Raw genomic sequence first — 18,869 nt, 5'->3', positions numbered from 1 at the left:
ATCTGGTCATACTGTTTGAAAGTTAAAACTCAAGGTTCTATCTCTAAATTATTTTATGATGCCAATGTTAAGTTATAATAGTGATGACTGAAAAGCATTTTAGACCATGAAATGACATTTCTACCGGTGTATAGGCTGTTTCAGCTGGCATAAAAGGACACGCGTTGTTTCTCCTGTGTAAACAAACCATAACTTTTTTTGGTAAGCATGCTGACAGTGTCACGCACCAGCAAAAAAGTTCTTGCAACTTTATGCCAAAGATGATTGTTGTTTTGCAACAAAAATTTGTTCTCCAATGCCTAAGTCTAAACAGAAGACCCAGCATTATGAAGCCTTGAAAGAAATCACTTGTTGGAGTTTCTCAAAGACAGTGAAAACAAATTTAACTCCACAGCAGAGAGCATGTTCAATGGAAAAGAAATATCAACAATATGCCTATAACAGCGGGATATAAGGGATCAAATGACCACTAAAGCGAGCACTCCACCCCCTACCCCTCTCCTTTTCACCCCATGGCACACAAGTGAGGGCCATTCACGCCTGAAGAGCACCAGAAAATTTTAGGTATCAACTGCTGAGTCCCATTAAGAGGGCATTTATCACATTTGCAGGTCATTAGTAGAACAGGAAATGGCATAATATAACACTCTTTGGATCTTGATTTATTTGGTGACGGACTGACGGGCTGACCTAGAGATATGAGGTCGGGCCGAAGGTCGATAAATTTATACTTATAATAAATAAGTCCACGGTTCATCAAATGACTGTACTAATTGGGACATGCACCAGCGTCATAAAAACGCACGCTCAGTTCTAAATTCTTGATATAATAAACACAGCACTGTTGCACACGGCCTATGAGAGACAGAGACAGAGACAGAGACAGTACATTGTGCAAGTGATAACACAGGGCTTCTTTGCGCTATATAAAAAATGTTTGATACCTATGCAATTCAACAAATTGTGTAGGCTAAGAGGATTATTTTTTAAATTAATAGAGTGAAATAAGTTGAAAATGAGTGCTTATGTACAGTATCTACATGGGTCTACTAAAAAAGACATGGATTCAGTTTCATTTTGGACTTTAGACTGACTATAAGTGTTATTGTCTATATTTGTGTTATTTTAATGTGTTGGACTTAATTACAGTGAACAAACTTTGATTCTAATTTTTTAACTGATTCTTATTTGTTGATGGCCATTTGTGTTTTCTAAATGAGGGTGTTTATTTATTGCTCTATTTATTGTTTATTTTTTTCTAACCAAAACTTTTTGGTTGTTCGGTTAGTTTTCATTTGTTTTTATCTAGAAAACTCTATTCTAAAATTGTTCATTTTGGGGAAACAAACAAGCTATGTGTGCCCAGGTTACAGGGGTCCAAGAATTAGTCTTTTATAAGAGCCCAAGCTACTGTCCTATTTATACTTCTATCTGCTCATTTGCAAAACAAAAGGAACCCCTATGGTGCAGGTTAGATGGAGATTTCCAAATGCACTTTTAGATAATTTCACCTGCTTTCATGCAAACTTTGTAAACAAAATGATAATTGTTTTTTGTTCCCATGGGTTTTAACATGAATGTTAAAAAGTAAAAGTATTTATCTATCTAATTGTCTTTGATAAACAAGGAACTAGGCACCAACAGCAGACCCGCAGCAATTTATCTTAAATAAAATCAAAATTAACCACTATTTTATTGCATGCTTATTGCAGGCATATATACCTGAATTTAACATGAATTACATTATAGACTGCGCTCAAAATCTGTCTGACAATAGTGTAATATTTTTTCAGCTTCAAAGCCTAACCAGAAAATTCTATTCATCATCATTTATGAATGTAAATTTAACTCATACTGTCATTTGACCACAAGCCACCATCCTAGTTTGTTCACCAGCCCCACGCTCAGTGTTAAGACAAATACATTTTAACAGCAGTGTGACAAGTGTGAACTGTAAAAATATAAACTAAAATTTTGCATGTCACAGTATCCATTGAAGCAGTTGGGCACGCAAGACAAATATATCTGTGTGCGCTGGGTCTCCTGCTGGAGCAAATTAAAATGGGCTATCAACAGTTAAAAGTATTTTTCATATTAATTAGTTTAAGTCTAAATTAACACAACCTGCTCAAGATTGCAAAAGATTATTCCATGACCTTGAAAGTATATTTACGCCTATCATATTTAAGAGATGCATTAAAAATAATGAATTTATCTTAATTTATTTTATCTGGGCTAGAAAACAGCATACTGTACCTCATCCCACTCTATAGCAGCGAAATGGTCATCTATTACTTGCTGTACCACGTGGGTGTGCTGATGATGTCTCTCTTGCTCCCCTTGACTTAGATTCAGATTTATCTTTGACCATGCTTCTGACAGCTTCCTTCTTGCGGTCTCGTTTTCTCTGTTGATTTGTTCCTCAATCCTCTTTTCCTGCTCCTGTCTTTTTAAACGCCGCAGTTCCTCTTGTCTGCGCAACTCTTCATTTCGTTTCTGTTCCTCTTGTTGTCTTTTTAGTGCCTCCTGACGTTTCTGTTCCTCTTGTCTTTTTAGTGCCTCCTGACGTTTCTGTTCCTCTTGCTGTCGTTTTTGTTCCTGTAGTAGTCTTTTCAGTGCCTCCCATCGTTTCTGTTCCTCTTGTTGTCTTTTTAGTGCCTCCTGACGTTTCTGTTCCTCTTGTTGTCTTTTTAGTGCCTCCTGACGTTTCTGTTCCTCTTTTTGTCGTTTGTGTTCCTCTAGTAGTCTTTTCAGTGCCTCCCGTAGTTTCTGTTCCTCTTGTTGTCTTTTCAGTGCCTCCCAACGTTTCTGTTCCTCTTGTTGTCTTTTCAGTGCCTCCCAACGTTTCTGTTCCTCTTGTTGTCTTTTCAGTGCCTCCTGACGTTTCTGTTCCTCTTGTTGTCTTTTTAGTGCCTCCTGACGTTTCTGTTCCTCTTGTAGTCTTTTCAGTGCCTCCTGACGTCTCTGTTCCTCTTGTTGTCTTTTTAGTGCCTCCTGACGTCTTTGTTCCTCTTGTTGTCTTTTTAGTGCCTCCTGACGTCTCTGTTCCTCTTGTTGTCTTTTTAGTGCCTCCTGACGTCTCTGTTCTTCTTGTTGTCTTTTTAGTGCCTCCTGACGTCTCTGTTCCTCTTGTTGTCTTTTTAGTGCCTCCTGACGTTTCTGTTCCTCTTTTTGTCGTTTGTGTTCCTCTAGTAGTCTTTTCAGTGCCTCCCATAGTTTCTGTTCCTCTTGTTGTCTTTTCAGTGCCTCCCAACGTTTCTGTTCCTCTTGTTGTCTTTTCAGTGCCTCCTGACGTTTCTGTTCCTCTTGTTGTCTTTTTAGTGCCTCCTGACGTTTCTGTTCCTCTTGTAGTCTTTTCAGTGCCTCCTGACGTCTCTGTTCCTCTTGTTGTCTTTTTAGTGCCTCCTGACGTCTTTGTTCCTCTTGTTGTCTTTTTAGTGCCTCCTGACGTCTCTGTTCTTCTTGTTGTCTTTTTAGTGCCTCCTGACGTCTCTGTTCCTCTTGTTGCTGTTGGCGAATGCGGTCTTCCTCAATTTTTGCTTTTGGGAAAAGGAATAAGCAGTTTAAAATACAAAAATATGGACAATCTCCTACAATTGTCTCCTTTGAATTATCTTTAACGTGAATGCAATACCTGATTTTGGAGCAGGTGAGTGCAATATGCAACAGAATTGTAGAATTCAATCAAACAGCATTTGATTATCAAAACTGACAATTTTATTCAACTTCTGATTTTGGGGAGGGAGATTTGATTCAATTTTATTTTTATTGTCAGTTTATTCTGAGAAGATTGACTGTTTATGTTAATTTGCTTTGACTGGAAATAAGCTTCAAATAGCCAGATTAATAGGACTATTTGGCTGCATGTAAATGTAACCAGCGTCTTCCACATAGTAGCCACCTCACACACACACACAAAAAAATATATATAGCTTTATTATTTCATGAGCCAGAAATGTAATGTTTTACAATATACTGTACCTAGGCTTAATATATTCACAGTTCCGCACATTTCATGTTACCATACATTTCTTTTGGCAAGTCAATTAGGGCATCTACTTTGTTCACATTAGAGTTCATTTTAAAACAATCAATTAGAGGCAGATTTAGTTCAGCTTTAATTCACTATATCAGAATTCCAGTGGGTCTCTTTAAACAGAAATTGATGTAATGACTTTTTAGAAGCTTCTGATCGGTCAATTGTCATAATTAAGAGTTAACTGGGAGTTAATTGGCACCTGTGGCTGTATTAAAGGGCCTACCTTTAGAGCCATAGCCTTCTTGCCCTTGATATCATGAGAAAATCCAAGCAACTCAGCCAAGAACTCAGAAAAAAATTGTGGACCTCCACAAGTCCGGTTCCTCATTTGGATCAATTTCCAAACAACTGAAGGTACCACAAGCATATGTACAAACAATTGTATGTAAATATAAAAATCTTGGTACCACACAGACACCGCATCGTTCAGGAAGGAGGCACAAATTAACTCCCAGGGCTGAACGAACTTTGATCCGAAAGGTTCAACTGAACCCCAAGACAACAACAAAGGAACTGGTGAAGGAGTTGGAGGCATCAGGTACCAAAGTATCTACATCCACCATTAAGAGAATCCTACATCACCATGGCGTGAAAGCCTGTTGTGCAAGGAAGAAGCCTCTACTCCTAGACTGGCACTACTCCAAAAAAGCCAGAATGAAGTTTGCAGGTCAGATGAAACAAAAAACTCAACTGTTTGGCCATAATGATCTGCACTATGTATGAAGGAAAAAAAGGTGAAGCTTTTAATCTGAAAGAACACCATCCCAACTGTGAAGCATGGGGGTGGAAGCATCATGTTGTGGGGGTGTTTTACTGGAAAAGGGACTGGTGCGCTTCAGAAAATAGATGGCTTCATGAGGAAGGATGTTTATCTAGAAATATTGAAGCAACACCTCAAGACATCAGCTAGAAAGTTAAAACTTGGTCGCAACTGGGTCTGACTCTTCCAGCAGGACAATGATCCTACGCATACCTCCTAAGTTGTAACAAAATGGCTTAAAGACAACGAAGTATCGGAGTGGCCATCACAAATCCCTGACCTGAATCCAACAGAAAATTTGTGGACGGAACTGAAAGCGCATGTCCGAGCAAGGAGGCCCACAAACATGACTGAGTTCTGTCAGGAGAAATGAGAAAAAATTCTGGCAAAGTATTGTGAGAAGCTTGTGGAAGGCTACCCCAAGTGTTTGAATCAAGTTAAGCAATTAAAATGCAATGGCACCAAATACTAAGTGTATGTAAACTTTTGACTCACTGAAAATCTGATATAGTACATAAAAGCTGAAATACATCTGTCTCTTTGCTATTAATTTGTAATGACCTCTTATGGAAATAAAGTAGTTACCCTAATTGACTCAAGACAGGAAATCTGTGGTAACATGAAATGTGTGGAGTTGTGAAAAATTGAGCTTGAATGTCTTTAGGCTACGGGGACAGTATTTAAACTTTCGGCCTCAACTTTACATGTAAACATATGTAAATATAAACTTGAGGCCTGTTGCTCTGTCTTGATTTTGTGAAGACTACTGACATGTGCTAGACGGCTTTGTTTATAACATCCCTGGCAACCCATCACTGTACTTGGCACAACAAGCTAGAGGCTCCTAATACCACTGCTTTCCCAGACAACTTCATAATTAACACTAGAACGGCCAGGGAGTGTCATCTGACCATTATTGGATGAGTTCAATGGTCAAATAAATATGCACTCAAAAAAGGTTACAACAACCACCCTTCATTACTTTTCGGCCTTTTTTTTCAGGGAGTGGGTTACATTCACACTGTATCCAGTTACCCCTATTACGTAGCATTGAAGGTGTCAATGGGTCAAATGAAATAGGAATGCACTCAATTAAAGCATAGGTTGATCAATCCAGTTACGCACCTTCAATATTTACATTATTTCTGCCCTATATCCAAATACTTCTTATGTCCATTACACTTACGCCCTATTCTACTGTATATCCAGCTGACCTGCGTATTGTCTATTCTGTACATTAAGGCTGTCAAGTGCCATGAAATTGAGTTCGAATATTAGCTTTTGTAATTAGTTAGCCTTCGAATATTTGAATATCATTTGCCTATAATTCACAAAAATAAGCTTCTTATTGTCGGGCGCAATATGCACGTGACGCTCCCTTTAAACTGGCCTGTTATTTTCCACAAGCCGGCAGTAGAATAGAGGACATCAGTGAACTTTCATACTAGGTTATTACATCTGGGGCCTCATTTATAAAACGTATTTTAGATCAACTGTGTGGCGCGTACGTAGAAAATCACGTAAAAGCAGTGATTTATAAACTTTCAACATGACTCGATTTGACCGTGGGAACGGTTGTGGCTCTACGTCAGGTCTTCACTTGACGTATGCACGCTATTTCATTTTATAAATGAGCCCCCTAAAGTTTCTATAGCCTAATGCGCAAATGAACAAAGCACTTTCTCGTGGGTGTAATTTGCCACAACTCGGCATTTATTAATCGCAATAATAGGGAAATTATTTATAGGAAATTCCTGTTTATTTCTTAACACAAAAACTATTCAAACGGATACACCAGACTTGCTCTGCGAAGCTTGCACGTAACTCTTTTCTTGTCCTTGACCTCGCCATTTATGGCCAAGAAGCCGAAAATTCCCGAACAGCTAGGACCAGCTAGTGGGACCAACTCCTCCGATGCTGCTCTGCTGCCATTTTCACCGTTCGTTTTCAATATTTGAGTGACGAATACTTAGCAAGAAATGAACAGGATTGTTCGCATAATGAAGTGAATAGTTATTTCAAAGAACTACGGATCAAACTATTTGATCTAATTTAGTTCACTTAAAGAAGATTTTAACAGATGTTTCAACTAATATTTTTGACAGCCCTACTGTATATTCAGTGACCCCTATTCTACTGTAAATCCAGTTCCGGTGTTTTACAGTATATTAAGTTCCCCCTATTCTACTTTATATCCAGCGTCCCCTATTCAATCCAGTTCCTGTACACTTTTGTATATGTAGTTCCTGTATTCTACTGTATATCCAGTTCCCCCTATTCTACTGTATATCCAGTTCCTGTATTCTACTGTATATCCAGTGACCCCTATTCTACTGCATATCTAGTTCCTGTATTCTACTGTATACCTAGTTCCTGTACTCTGCCGTATATCCAGAGCTCCCTACTTCCCTCTGCACTGCCTTGTCTACAGCTGATGCTCCTTATATGCAGGGTGTCCTTTCCCTTGGACACTTAGTGGAATTAAAACAGAAACTGTCTGTTCAGGTGACCTCTAACTAATAATTCAGCCAACCACCCATTTAAAAGTACAGCACTGCACAGATAACTGCGCTATTCACCATATTTTGGCACTGGTTACAGCCAATTGACAGTATCTTTAAAAAGGAAAAACTTACCATAGTTGGGGCAAGTCCTAACTTCACCACATACACTACAATGCAGCTCAAATAGAGATCGGTCCCAGCTTTCTTTTATGGTGAATGTGGTGTCGCGGCCGCCTCCAGTATGCAGAGATAAAGACACTTCTCTCTGATCTCCATATGTCAGATATAGCTTTGATTCATTGAATACGCCCTCCTTAAACTGTTTAGATTCCCAGGCACTCAGTCTGCCCCTTTCCTGAGGGAAAAAAATTGTAATTTAATATATTTCTGTAATTTTGTCACACATTATTTTGATAGATTCATTCAAATGAGTGAGTAAATCACATGGTAACTTAATGATGCATTGGGGAATCGATTACTGAAAGGTTTTAGAAAATCTGGCAAACAAGTCTAAAAAAGTTTAGAAAATCGAGAGTGACCTCATCCGAGTAATGCCAAGTGTACGGGGTCTTGTTCTTCACAGTGACCGAGTACCCGCCCCCCATGGTTCAAGATCTGGAACACAGAAAGGAAGCTTTAGTTCATCAAGCCTTCACCGACAGAACTAAAAGGGCAAACACACACAGTCAGAGCACAAACATAACAAGAAATACTCTGTTCAGGAATAAACATAAAGCATTACAAGAGACTGCAGAACCTCAAAGGTGAAAAATAATCACTTTATTTATTTCAAGGGGCTCAAGCAGGCTGAAAGCAACCTCTCATTCACAGATGTGCTCAGCACGTGTCAGAACCCACATTACATTGTGGAAATTAATAGGCTATATGCACACTCTGTATTTTTGAATATTTTGCTGGGCTTCAAAAAGGTATTCAACTACACTTACTGGGCATTTTACATGAGGACTATGCAAAGCACTCTATGTTAATAAAGTGAAATGAAAATGAAATAATGGAATGAGAAAGAGGTGCAATGAAAGTATAAAAACTGAAGTTATAAAATTCAAATGACAAATAATTATGGAGTAAAAAAGTATTTACCCCCCTTAACAGTTTCTCAGTGGGATTTTTATTTTATTTTTTGCACCTGGGACCTTTGTGATCCTCTCTTACACCAATAGTGCAGTTTCAGTTTGACAAAAGCACTGAGGACTAATATTTTCCCCCCTAATTTCCTAAAAAGTCATGGGGACATGTTGCCAGAATAAATTAAGCCTATGAATGTATCGATTTTAACAACAAAAAAAAAAATTATAAAGTTTGCACATTGAAAAACTCTCTGTTTATTGTCACCTTGATGTGACATTTTTAACTGTGTCGCTCAACTTCAGACAATGAAAAATGTATAGATTATACAATTAAGTTTATATCCTGGCTGCTTTTTTGGACAGATGTGCTTTGTCCCCCCAAACTCTGATTAATAGTTGACAACCCCGCTGTTAGGATACTGCTCAGCCGTATCCCACATACCACAAGTCCTCCTGTGGTGTATAATCTGTTGCCTTATATAAGCAAAGGGGTTCTGTGTTCCAGCACTGCATTCCAGTGGGCAGTTGGCGCCCTCTTCTGGCTATGATGAGTGGCAGTACCCCACTGCATTTAAAACACAAGAAAAAGTCATCTGAAAGGCAAACACTTTCTAATAGTGCAGAGCAGAATTGTAGCTTACAGTGACTAAACCTGTGTCTGTAATAACATGAATCTGTAGAAGTACTCTGTTTAAAGGACAACACCAGTGTCATCAATCATGTTAACTAACTTGGTTTTTAAACCGTCGATGCAAAAGATCTCCAAATGCAGTGAACTTGATCTTTTTTTTTCTTTTTTTTTTTGCAGAATTCAAAATCGGACCAACATGGTTATGCAATTATCAATAGAAGTAATAATTTTCACATATCATTCACAATGCAAGTTACATGTTAGCTCCAAACACACCATCACTATATGCACAATAGAATTGTTTTCATTCAATGTGCGCAAAAACCATGACGTTAATCAAATAAAAATGCGTAAACCCACTTCACATTTTCATTTTCAAGTTAATGTATGCACTTCATCTGACAATTTGATCATTTAAATGCAAAGTCCATTTCATATTTAATTTTGCTCAGCCCGTACATAACCCTGTCATAATTCTAAAGAAAATGAAAAACCACATTTCAATTCAGTTTTATTTTCAAATTTTTGTGGCAAGAGGGTTCCATAAATAAAATTCAATGGCATTGCTTATTTGTAGTATCATGTTTGCGTGGTCATGCAAAACCTTGCCAAAATTCTAATTGAACATACAATCCATCCCTTGCATTTTCATTTTCAAAGTCAAAAGACCAGGCAGTCTAAGGACAGGGGGGTTACATGGGCGGTTAAAGCCCAACCAAAAAGCCATGTAGCCTAATATAAAAAAATATTAGTATTTTTCTTGCTTTTGCTAATCTGGTGTGGTAAAACTAGGGGCTGCAGGACCTAGGTGACTAGACACCGTCTTGACTTTGGGGTAAAGCCACGTACATCCTCTGACGTGATCACCTGGCATCGCTCTCACTCACCACAATTCGGCATTATTTGTGTGGCGATCTTGCCTGTGTTGTGTCCCCTGCCTGTCTCCCCTGTTTTCACTGTTTTGTGTGTGTCTCGTGCTGCTGTATTCCCGCTGTTTGTTTCCCACTGTATGCAAATTATCCGACCTTTGTGTGGTGTGACGTTAAGGCTGCGTGATTGGTTTGTCCTGCTGTGCCTTGGTAGCCAATCACGGCGAATGGGGTTTTGACAAAAGCAGGTTTCGCCCAGCTATCTTGGTCAGTCTACGAATTGCTGTTTGGAAGAGATGTCACAAATAAAGCGAAGCTCCCCGGGAGCGATTCGAAAGCAGCCAAGCCCGTCTCCATCTCTGCTTCCTTGCGAAAACACCACATTGGTGTCCGGAAGTGGGATTCAGCTAGCTGAAGTGGAGAAGGCGATCCGAGAGCTGGAAGAGAGACTGGGGGTACCGAGGCGGCGGAAGACCGAGGCAGCAGAGACGGCGACGGGCGCCGACCTGCAGAGCTCGGTGGTGCAACGAGAGAAGGCCCGCAGACAACCAGACGGAGCCAGTGCTGTTCGACCTACGCGCCCAAGGGAAGCTAGCGCTAGCACGCCAGCCAGCGCTAGCATGCCAGCTAGCGCTAGCATGACAACCAGCACGCCAGCTAGCATGCCAGCCAGCACACAGCCAAAGCTAGCCCGGTTCAGCGGAGCAGCACAGTGGGAGACGTACCTAGTCCAGCTGCAGCTGGCTGCCCGTCACTGCGGCTGAGGACGTCCTCTGCTCGGCTCCAGGGCAGACAACCTGGCCCCGCGTCCGCGAAAGCGACTGCTACGAGGAGGAGGAGGAGGAAGTCCGCTGGGCATGCTCACCCCCACAACAGTGACGACAGCGCCCACCACCAGCATGACGCGGCCGCTGCTATCGCTGCGATGAGCCAGGGCACCTGGCCTGCAACTGCCCAGCACCAGCGCCCAAGCCCCGATCGCCACGGCCGCCGGGAAACGACGCAGGGGCAGGCGCTGTGAGGAAACCGCTGTCCCAGGAACCCATCCTCCTCAATCAGGAGCAGCCTGCTGCGCCTGAAACCAGTTCGGTCCCACTCGCGAAAGCAAATATTCCATCTGCCTTTGTGAAGGTGGGAACCGAGCAAAGTCCTTCCATTACGAGAGCCAAAAGCAAATTCCAGCCTGCCCTTCTGAGGGCGGAAGAGCAAACCATCCAACAGCGAGTGGGCCGACCGGGGGAGGCGGGTGGGTTATACCTGCATTGTAGGCTGGATGGGCAATCCTGCTGGGCACTGGTCGACACGGGGGCCACCATCTCCCTGGTGCGACCAGGAACGCTCCCCAACACTGCCTGGTCCCCAACAACCACTCAGCTGCAGTCAGTGACGGGGCAGAGGCTCGGCATGCGGGGCAAGAAGATGGTGAGCATGGAGGTCGGAAACCGAGAGGTGGTGACGCACGAGTTCTGGCTGGCCGACAGCGACGCATGCATAATCGGCCTGGATCTGCTGGTCCACTGGGGTGCCACGGTGGACATCGCCAACACCAGGCTCTCCATCGGTGCCACCACCCTTGCTCTTCACGCCACCCCCAAGAGGAAACGCAGGTCCAGGAGGATCCGTCGCCAAGCAGCCTCAGCCCACCCTGAAGAAGAACGGAGAGTGGCATTTTTGGCGTGGACTATCGGCGCCTCAACGCCGTAATGCGCAAAGATGCCTACCCTCTCCCCCGCATTGACGAGGCGCTAGACCACATCGCGGGGTCCAGTTGGTTCTGCTCGCTGGACCTCCGGAGTGGCTACTGGCAGGTCAAAATGACCGAGGATGCTAAGGCTAAAACCGCTTTCACCATCAGGCAAGGGTTGTGGCAGTTCCGCATGATGCCATTCGGACTGTGCAATGCCCCTGCCACGTTCGAGTGGCTGATGGAAAGGGTGTTGTCGGCCGTCCCCCGAAGCTGCGGTCTAGTGTACCTGGACGACCTCCTAGTACATGCCAGTAGCTTTGAGCACGCCCTCGCTAACCTCCACGACGTGCTCACTGCGATTTGCCGGGCTGGGCTACGGTTGAATCCCCGGAAGTGCCAGCTGCTCCGGAGGGAGACGGCCTTCCTGGGGCACGTTGTGAGTGAGCGAGGGGTAGCCACCGACCCAGCTAAAGTGACTGCTGTGCGGGATTGTCCGACTCCAGCAAACATAGGCGAGCTGCGCAGCTTCCTGGGGTTGGCGAGTTACTATCGGCGGTTCGCGTGGGGTTTCGCCTCCATTGCCAGTCCCCTCCATCGCCTCACCGACAAGTACCAGCCGTTCGTCTGGACCACTGAATGCGCAGAAGCCTTTGCCCGGTTCAGAACAGCTCTCACGGAGGCCCCCGTACTGGCGTATCCCAACGTGCACCGCCCATTCATCGTCGACACCGACGCCAGTAATGTGGGGGTGGGAGCCGTCCTCTCTCTGGAGGACAGCGACGGATAGAGAGTTGTCGCCTACTACAGCGGTGCCCTGAGCCGGGCAGAGCGAAACTACTGCGTGACCTGCCGAGAGCTGCTGGCTGTAGTCAAGGCACTGAGGCACTTCCGACCCTATCTCCAAGGTAGCCACTTCCGCCTCCACACTGACCACGCTTCGCTCACCTGGCTCCTAAATTTCAAGCACCCGGAGGGCCAAGTCGCACGGTGGCTGGAAGAGCTACCAGAGTGCGATTTCCAGATCGAGCATAGGGCGGGGCGGCATCACACCAACGCTGACGCCTTGTCCCGCCATTCCTGTGCTGAGCTAGATTGTCAGCACTGCCAGCGACAGGAAGATAAGAGCCAGGTGGAGCTAGCGGTGGCTACCACTAACATCAGCGAGGCGGAGTGGCTGCCAGTGTCGCAGGAGCAGCTGCGGGAAGGCCAGGAGGCCGACAGCATGCTAAGAAAGGTGAGGGGCTGGCAGGAGGCAGAAACACCGCCGCAATGGGCTGAGGTCTTGGCTGAGGGGCCCAAGCTCAAGACCTACTACGGGCAAAGGAGGAACCTTGAGCTGCGAGACGGGCTGCTGTATCGGCGGTGGCAGGCACACGGGCTTGGAAGCGACCTCCTCCAACTCCTCGTTCCCCGAGCGCTCCGCCCCCAAGTACTCGGGTTGGTCCATGGCTCGGTGGGGGCGGGCCATTTCGGGAACAGCAAGACCTTGCGACGATTGAGGGGGCGCTTTTACTGGCCTGGGTGCCGCCGGGACGTGGAGCTGCATGTCCACTGCTGTGACTTCTGTACGGCATGCAAGGGGCCTACCAAGCGCTCCCGCGCCCGTCTGCAATGCTACGTGGTGGGGGCCCCGATGGAGCGAGTGGGGGTGGACGTCCTCGGCCCCTTCCCTGTCACTGAGGCCGGTAACCGCTACGTTCTTGTGGCTATGGACTACTTTACGAAATAGCCCGAGGTGTACGTGGTGCCAGACCAAAGTGCTGCAACAACAGCGGGGAAGCTGGTCGAGGAGATATTTGCCCATTTTGGGGTCCCCGCCCAACTCCACAGCGAAATTTTGAATCGCGGGTGCTGGCTGAGGTCTGCAGTCGGCTCGGAGTAGCCAAGACCCGCACAACTCCACTCCACCCCCTAAGCAACGGACTGGTTGAACGTTTCAACAAGACCCTGACTGCACAACTCGCCATCCTCGCCAGCCAGCACCAACGAGACTGGGACCGCCACCTGCCCCTGGTCCTGTGGTCTTACAGAACTGCCGTACAGGAGTCCAGCCTCTGCACGCCCGCCGCCCTGATGTTCGGGCGGGAGCTCCGGACGCCTGTGGACTTGGTGTTCGGAGCCCCGCCCGAACACAGGGAACCAGCCCGTACAGAGGCATGCTACTTCCGCCAGCTGCTGGAACGACTGCGAGTGGCACACGACTTCTCTCGCCAGGCCCAGGACACTGCGGGACTGCGGCAGAAGCGCACCTATGACCAGCACTGCAAGGGGCAGGCCTTCAAGCCAGGTGATAAAGTGTGGGTCCACTGCCCAGTGCGCAAGAAGGGCCTGTCCCCTAAGCTGCAGTCTTATTGGCGCGGGCCTGGCGAGATCTTGAAGCGGCTGAGTGAGGTGACGTATCGCATGCGCATGCCAAATCGAGGGCGCCTGGTGGTGCTCCACCAAGACCGACTCGCGCCTTACCAACCACTCGCCACCGAAGACGCAGCTGGCGGACAAGAACCTTGTCCATGTCCTAATGAGAGATCAACATGCTGGTAAAAATATGTATCGTAAATATGATATAAAATAGTTGTATGGTGTTCATTTTGACAAACTGGTGCTAGCAAGCCTTTTCAAGCTAGCATTGTTGGCTCCTCGTTTAAAAGCTATGTGGCGCTCTTTTGAAAGCATTTAGCTAAACATTATTTACATTAGGAATGCAAAAACTCAACGTTTTTTTCCCTCAAGTCCTCTAGCACTATTACTCTACACCTGGTGTTATCGTGGCCTTAAAAAATAAAATAAATAAATAAAATGGCGTTGGCTTTGCGCCAGTGCATTGTGGAATGAATGTTAATGACGTATTTCTCTATATTTTCACCAAATACTGACTTCAATTGATTTTCTTTTGCAGAGTTCTCTACATTTGGCGCAACAGCTCAAATGGAAACTAGAGCACAAGATCAGAGCAAAGGTAGTATGGATATTATATGGAAACAGCTCTTTGCTCATTGACTGTTTGTCATTGTCAAAACACAATTACAATTTTAGCCTGCTAAATTTATTACTGTTAATAAATTATTTACTCCATTTATTTTTCTTACTTGGTCCAATTTCATATCCTTTCAGCTCCCACACATGGCCTGTTGCCCCAGTGAAGAACCCAAGGCCCAGCCTTCCCCACTCAAGACATGCCTGAGACAAGAGTGACTGTATTCCAAGTAGAACAATGCACTGGAGGCCTGTGAATTTGGGCAGTGTGATACGGTGTATACGGGAAAAGGATACGGGAAATGTATACGGGATATACGGGAAAGGAATGTATTCGAGAGCACCAGCCGCCAACTCCATGATGAATTATATGACCAGCAAAGGAAGTGTGCACAGAGCGGACAAAGGTCGACCTGAGCCATAAGATTAACAACCTGTAGCAGTAAGCACACCAAAAACACATGCAGTAATAACAAACACGAAATGCAAACGCAGCTTTTGTCACACCAAAAACACATGCAATAAAAACAAACATATAATGCAAGCGCAGCTTCTGCCATGCAAATTAAGCCTCTTACTCAAGCATATACGTAAAGCGAACGCAGCTTCTGTCATACAAATCAAGCCTTTCACGCAAATGTGTCGTCAGAATACAGTGGTCCCTCGCTATAACGCGGTTCACCTTTCGCGGCCTCGCAGTTTCGCGGATTTTTTTAGTGCAATTTTGCATGCTTTTTTTTTTTTTTTTACAGCGCATTGTGTTCTGCGTCCTGATTGGCTGTAGACCATTGTCAATCAATCTCCTCCGTGCCGTGTCTCCTGTACAGTACAGAATGCGTTCTTATGTGTCCAACCTCGTAGGTTGATCTTTAAAATTAAATTTGTTCGTTCTAAAATCCATCATTATTATTTATAGGAAAACGTTTATATTTTTATTTCTCAAACAAATGTTTGGGCCTGAAAACAGGTTTTGATCTTTGGTTTCATTCTATAATACTGTACTTATTTTTCTACGAAGGTTTGAACTTTGAGAGTGTTTAAACAAGAGAGAAAAGTGTGAAAATGTTTATGCCTGTCTGAGAAAAGTGTATAAAGTGGAAATATTGGGTAGCATTGCTTTCGAATACATCTTATGCAATTTTGGTGAGGCAAGATAGCCTATATTGTTTGTAGTACCGTAACTTGGCGTCATTTTGATATCAATACTTTTAATCGCAGGCCTGGATTTTGGCAGTCTGAATGAATGAGTTATAGACGGGGTATGTCTTGTATGTGTGAGTAACTTGGCATTTCTGTACTTTGAAAATGTGTTTTTTATGAGATATCATTTCTTTTTGCAAAGCGTTTTATTGTGAGAGTGAGAAATGCGAAGTGACCCTGTAAGAAACGGTTGTGGATTACGGCTATCCCTGTGTGAATTTGTACAGTCTGATGAGCGTGTACCGTTTAGCAGTTTTGGTTTGCTATATATGTAAAACACTGGCTGTGACAAAGGGTGCGATGGCGTAAGTGTAAACGCATGAGAAACGCAGGTGACATATGGCCAGTGTATGTACTCACGGATTTGACGGCCATCCAACTAGCCTTGATTGACAAGAGAATGAGCAAACCCGTAGAATTAGAGCTCCCTAGGTCGCAACTTGTGTACCCTGCCGTCCTGCTCCGTTGTCTGTTATTTTGCGGAGATGCACTTTTAGTGTTTGTAAGGTTTATAAGGCATTTTGATAGGCTTATCTGCAGGTGGGCATCCTCTTCGCTTTTTTGCTAAGCTAGAACCGGAAAACATTATAGTGGAGAATAGGAGCAGATGCATATGTCCCAGCAGGCTTTGCATATGAGAAAATAACAACAGTGTGAGAGAAATTAGGATGAAAGTATGAAATCGCATAGTTGAAACAATATGTTTTTAGCAGACTGGGCATGTAGGTGAGGGTTGACATGATCACAGACTATAGTGCAAAGTAAATGAAGTGACCACGAGCGAGCTTAGTATCCTTATCGAACGGTATATATAACAGTCCCTATAACACATTGTCCGTTGAAGTGGAGGGTTAAGTAATGTGAAGTCTGCTGCACTGGTGTGCTTTTCTCATGTTCAGTATTAGTAGTTATAATTATAAGTGAGTCGTGATTTTAAATGTAATGTTTTAATGGGGAGTTGCAGAACGTTCATATGTAGTAATTGTATATGGCTAGATAGAGAACAGGGCGAGGTGACATGAATGTAGAAACGTTTGCTGATAAGGTTTTGTACGGTAGCCAGGTGAAAAAATATAGTTAGTAGAAATGGCAGAGTGGTGAACTGGTGTAACTTTTTAATAAAAGGAATACATTTGCCGTCATGAAATGCATATGGGTGGCCGTGAGTGAGTTTTGGTAAAGCAAATATAAGCGTAAGAAAGTGTTAGTGTAAAAGAGGAAAGTATCTGCCTAAGAGCGAGGCGGGATTCAATCCTTCAGTCGGAGGTTTACCAGTCTGTGACTTTGTTAGTGCAGCACCATGACATATTTATGCAATGCATGAAATATCATTAGCAAACCTGTCCGTTGTTTTAAAGAACACAGGCCAGTAAGCACAGAAGAGCTCCCATTGAATCCATATGGCTTTTCAATATCGTAGCCGGTAAATAACTGAACAATCGTCTAGGCTTGTTTGATCCATGAAAAACACAGCATATGCCCCAAAATAAAAAGATAATGCCAAATTGTTATGAGATGTAGGCTACTGAGGTGAACAGAGAAACAAGATGTAGGAACCAGGATAAACAATGAGTTATTTAAAGTCCCTGTGCAGCCTCCCTTTTCTCACATTTTTTGTTCTTTTAGTTACTAAATTACAATATATATGTATTTTTTTCTACCTATTAGACTTTTAAAAGATAAAAAACCTGCTTTGATGTAAAACCTGAATTTCTTAATATAGCAGACTCAGGACTAGCTGGGCGTGTTCCTTTCTAAGTGCTTGGAGCAGACTGAAAGTCTATGTTACACCGAAGCCTTGCGAAACAAAGTTTCGTTACATCGTGTACTGTACAGCATATGGTTTGTAATGACAAATAAACCTGACTTTGACAGCTAGCTAGCTACCTGCTGATCCAGCCCTTCCTAACGTTAGCGTTAGCTAACCAAAACTTTATAAACGATATCTTTCATGCTGGCGCTGACAGACCCGCTAATCTACCCTGGCTGTATATGACCTACATGGTTGGATTTGGAATGATTTTCTCCCTTATTAACATTATTGTTCTGACCATTGAAATGCAAATGCATTAAGCTTACCAGTGACACAGCATTTGTCGTGGGTATAGCTATAACCCACCCTCAAAGTCGCACATGCGACGATGCGTTTCCCACAAACGAGTGATTTCACGGAAAAGAAAGCGGCTACTTTAAAAAAAAAACAAAAAAAAACGTTATTTTCTGGCAGGTTAGCGATTTATATGTTGTTATTTCATTATACGCGAGCACGTATTACCTTATATATGAAAAATAAACTGTCAAAACATGTTTTTAGAAATAGCCAAAAAGGGTTTCTCCTCCCTAATATAGGAATGACTTTGGTAAATACTAAGGTTGTAGCTCGTAGTATTTTATGCCCGCATTCAGAATTCGTGGTCTGATTATTTTACGTTTCGCTAGCGAGCTATTGAAGCCGGAATCCCAATATCCCAATATAAACCACCTTAGTCATTACCGCAGTAACCAACTTTACCGTAGTCAGAAAGCCTGGCTTTTTATTGCAGCGCATTTTACCCTGCTTGCCACATTTTTCCAATATCCTCTCGCACGTTATTAAGGCTGTCTACACTGCATTTAGTCTCAGTAGTACATTGTATTTTAGAACAATTACGCTGGCGATATAACTCACCCATTTTCTTGTTAGTCATTTCTCAAGAAGCAGCAAACATGGTTTCTCAATGTTCTGACTTTGACCGGAAAGTGCTGTTTTTGTAGTGGGACCTCTCTCCTCCCACATTCCAAGTCAAAGACCTTCCCCGGTTATATAAGGGAACAGTGGCAGACTCCGGCAGTTTGAAGGGCAGGGGCGAAAACATTTTAAAAAGGCACCTACTGCACGACATGGGGCCCCACCAGCGCGCAAAAAGTTGTGATGCGTTGTGTTTTCTCACTTGAAAGGGCATCTAAGAGGGCACTTCATGAGTTTTTTTCATCAGAAAGGCACCTGAAGGGAACCTCAAGTTTATCCCATTGTAAGGGCACCTATATGGCACCACATCACATTTTCTCCACTGGAGGGGCATCCATTAGGAAACTTCCCCACATTCTCACCCATGTAGGGACACCCTTTACACTACAT

The 18,869-nt window shown here is 43.8% G+C and overlaps 1 protein-coding gene across 5 annotated transcripts; it reads right to left on the bottom strand.

Moving 5' to 3' along the window:
* Nucleotides 1–1,288: 1,288 nt before the first annotated feature.
* Nucleotides 1,289–18,590, bottom strand: LOC135261857 (trichohyalin-like). 5 transcript variants are annotated; one of them, XM_064348524.1, is made up of 6 exons: nucleotides 18,420–18,590; nucleotides 8,834–8,956; nucleotides 7,843–7,918; nucleotides 7,436–7,658; nucleotides 2,585–3,539; nucleotides 1,289–2,548 (listed from the first exon to the last, which is right to left on the bottom strand). In XM_064348524.1, the coding sequence occupies exons 3-6, from the start codon at nucleotides 7,906–7,908 to the stop codon at nucleotides 2,236–2,238; spliced, it is 1,557 nt and encodes a 518-aa protein (XP_064204594.1). In that variant the 5' UTR covers nucleotides 7,909–7,918; nucleotides 8,834–8,956; nucleotides 18,420–18,590; the 3' UTR covers nucleotides 1,289–2,235. The 5 variants fall into 5 exon arrangements, with proteins under 5 accessions (XP_064204594.1, XP_064204592.1, XP_064204590.1 ...); XM_064348522.1 differs by lacking the exon at nucleotides 18,420–18,590 and adding exons at nucleotides 10,617–11,012; nucleotides 11,149–11,803 and having other exon boundaries at nucleotides 1,289–3,539; XM_064348520.1 differs by having other exon boundaries at nucleotides 1,289–3,539; nucleotides 18,420–18,589.
* Between the last annotated feature and the right edge of the window lie 279 nt (nucleotides 18,591–18,869).

The sequence above is a fragment of the Anguilla rostrata genome, chromosome 8 (genome assembly GCF_018555375.3).
Source record: "Anguilla rostrata isolate EN2019 chromosome 8, ASM1855537v3, whole genome shotgun sequence".
In the NCBI taxonomy this organism is placed as follows: Eukaryota; Metazoa; Chordata; class Actinopteri; order Anguilliformes; family Anguillidae; genus Anguilla; species Anguilla rostrata.
Note: the sequence above shows the minus strand (reverse complement) of the source record. Positions and strands in the feature narration are given on the sequence as shown.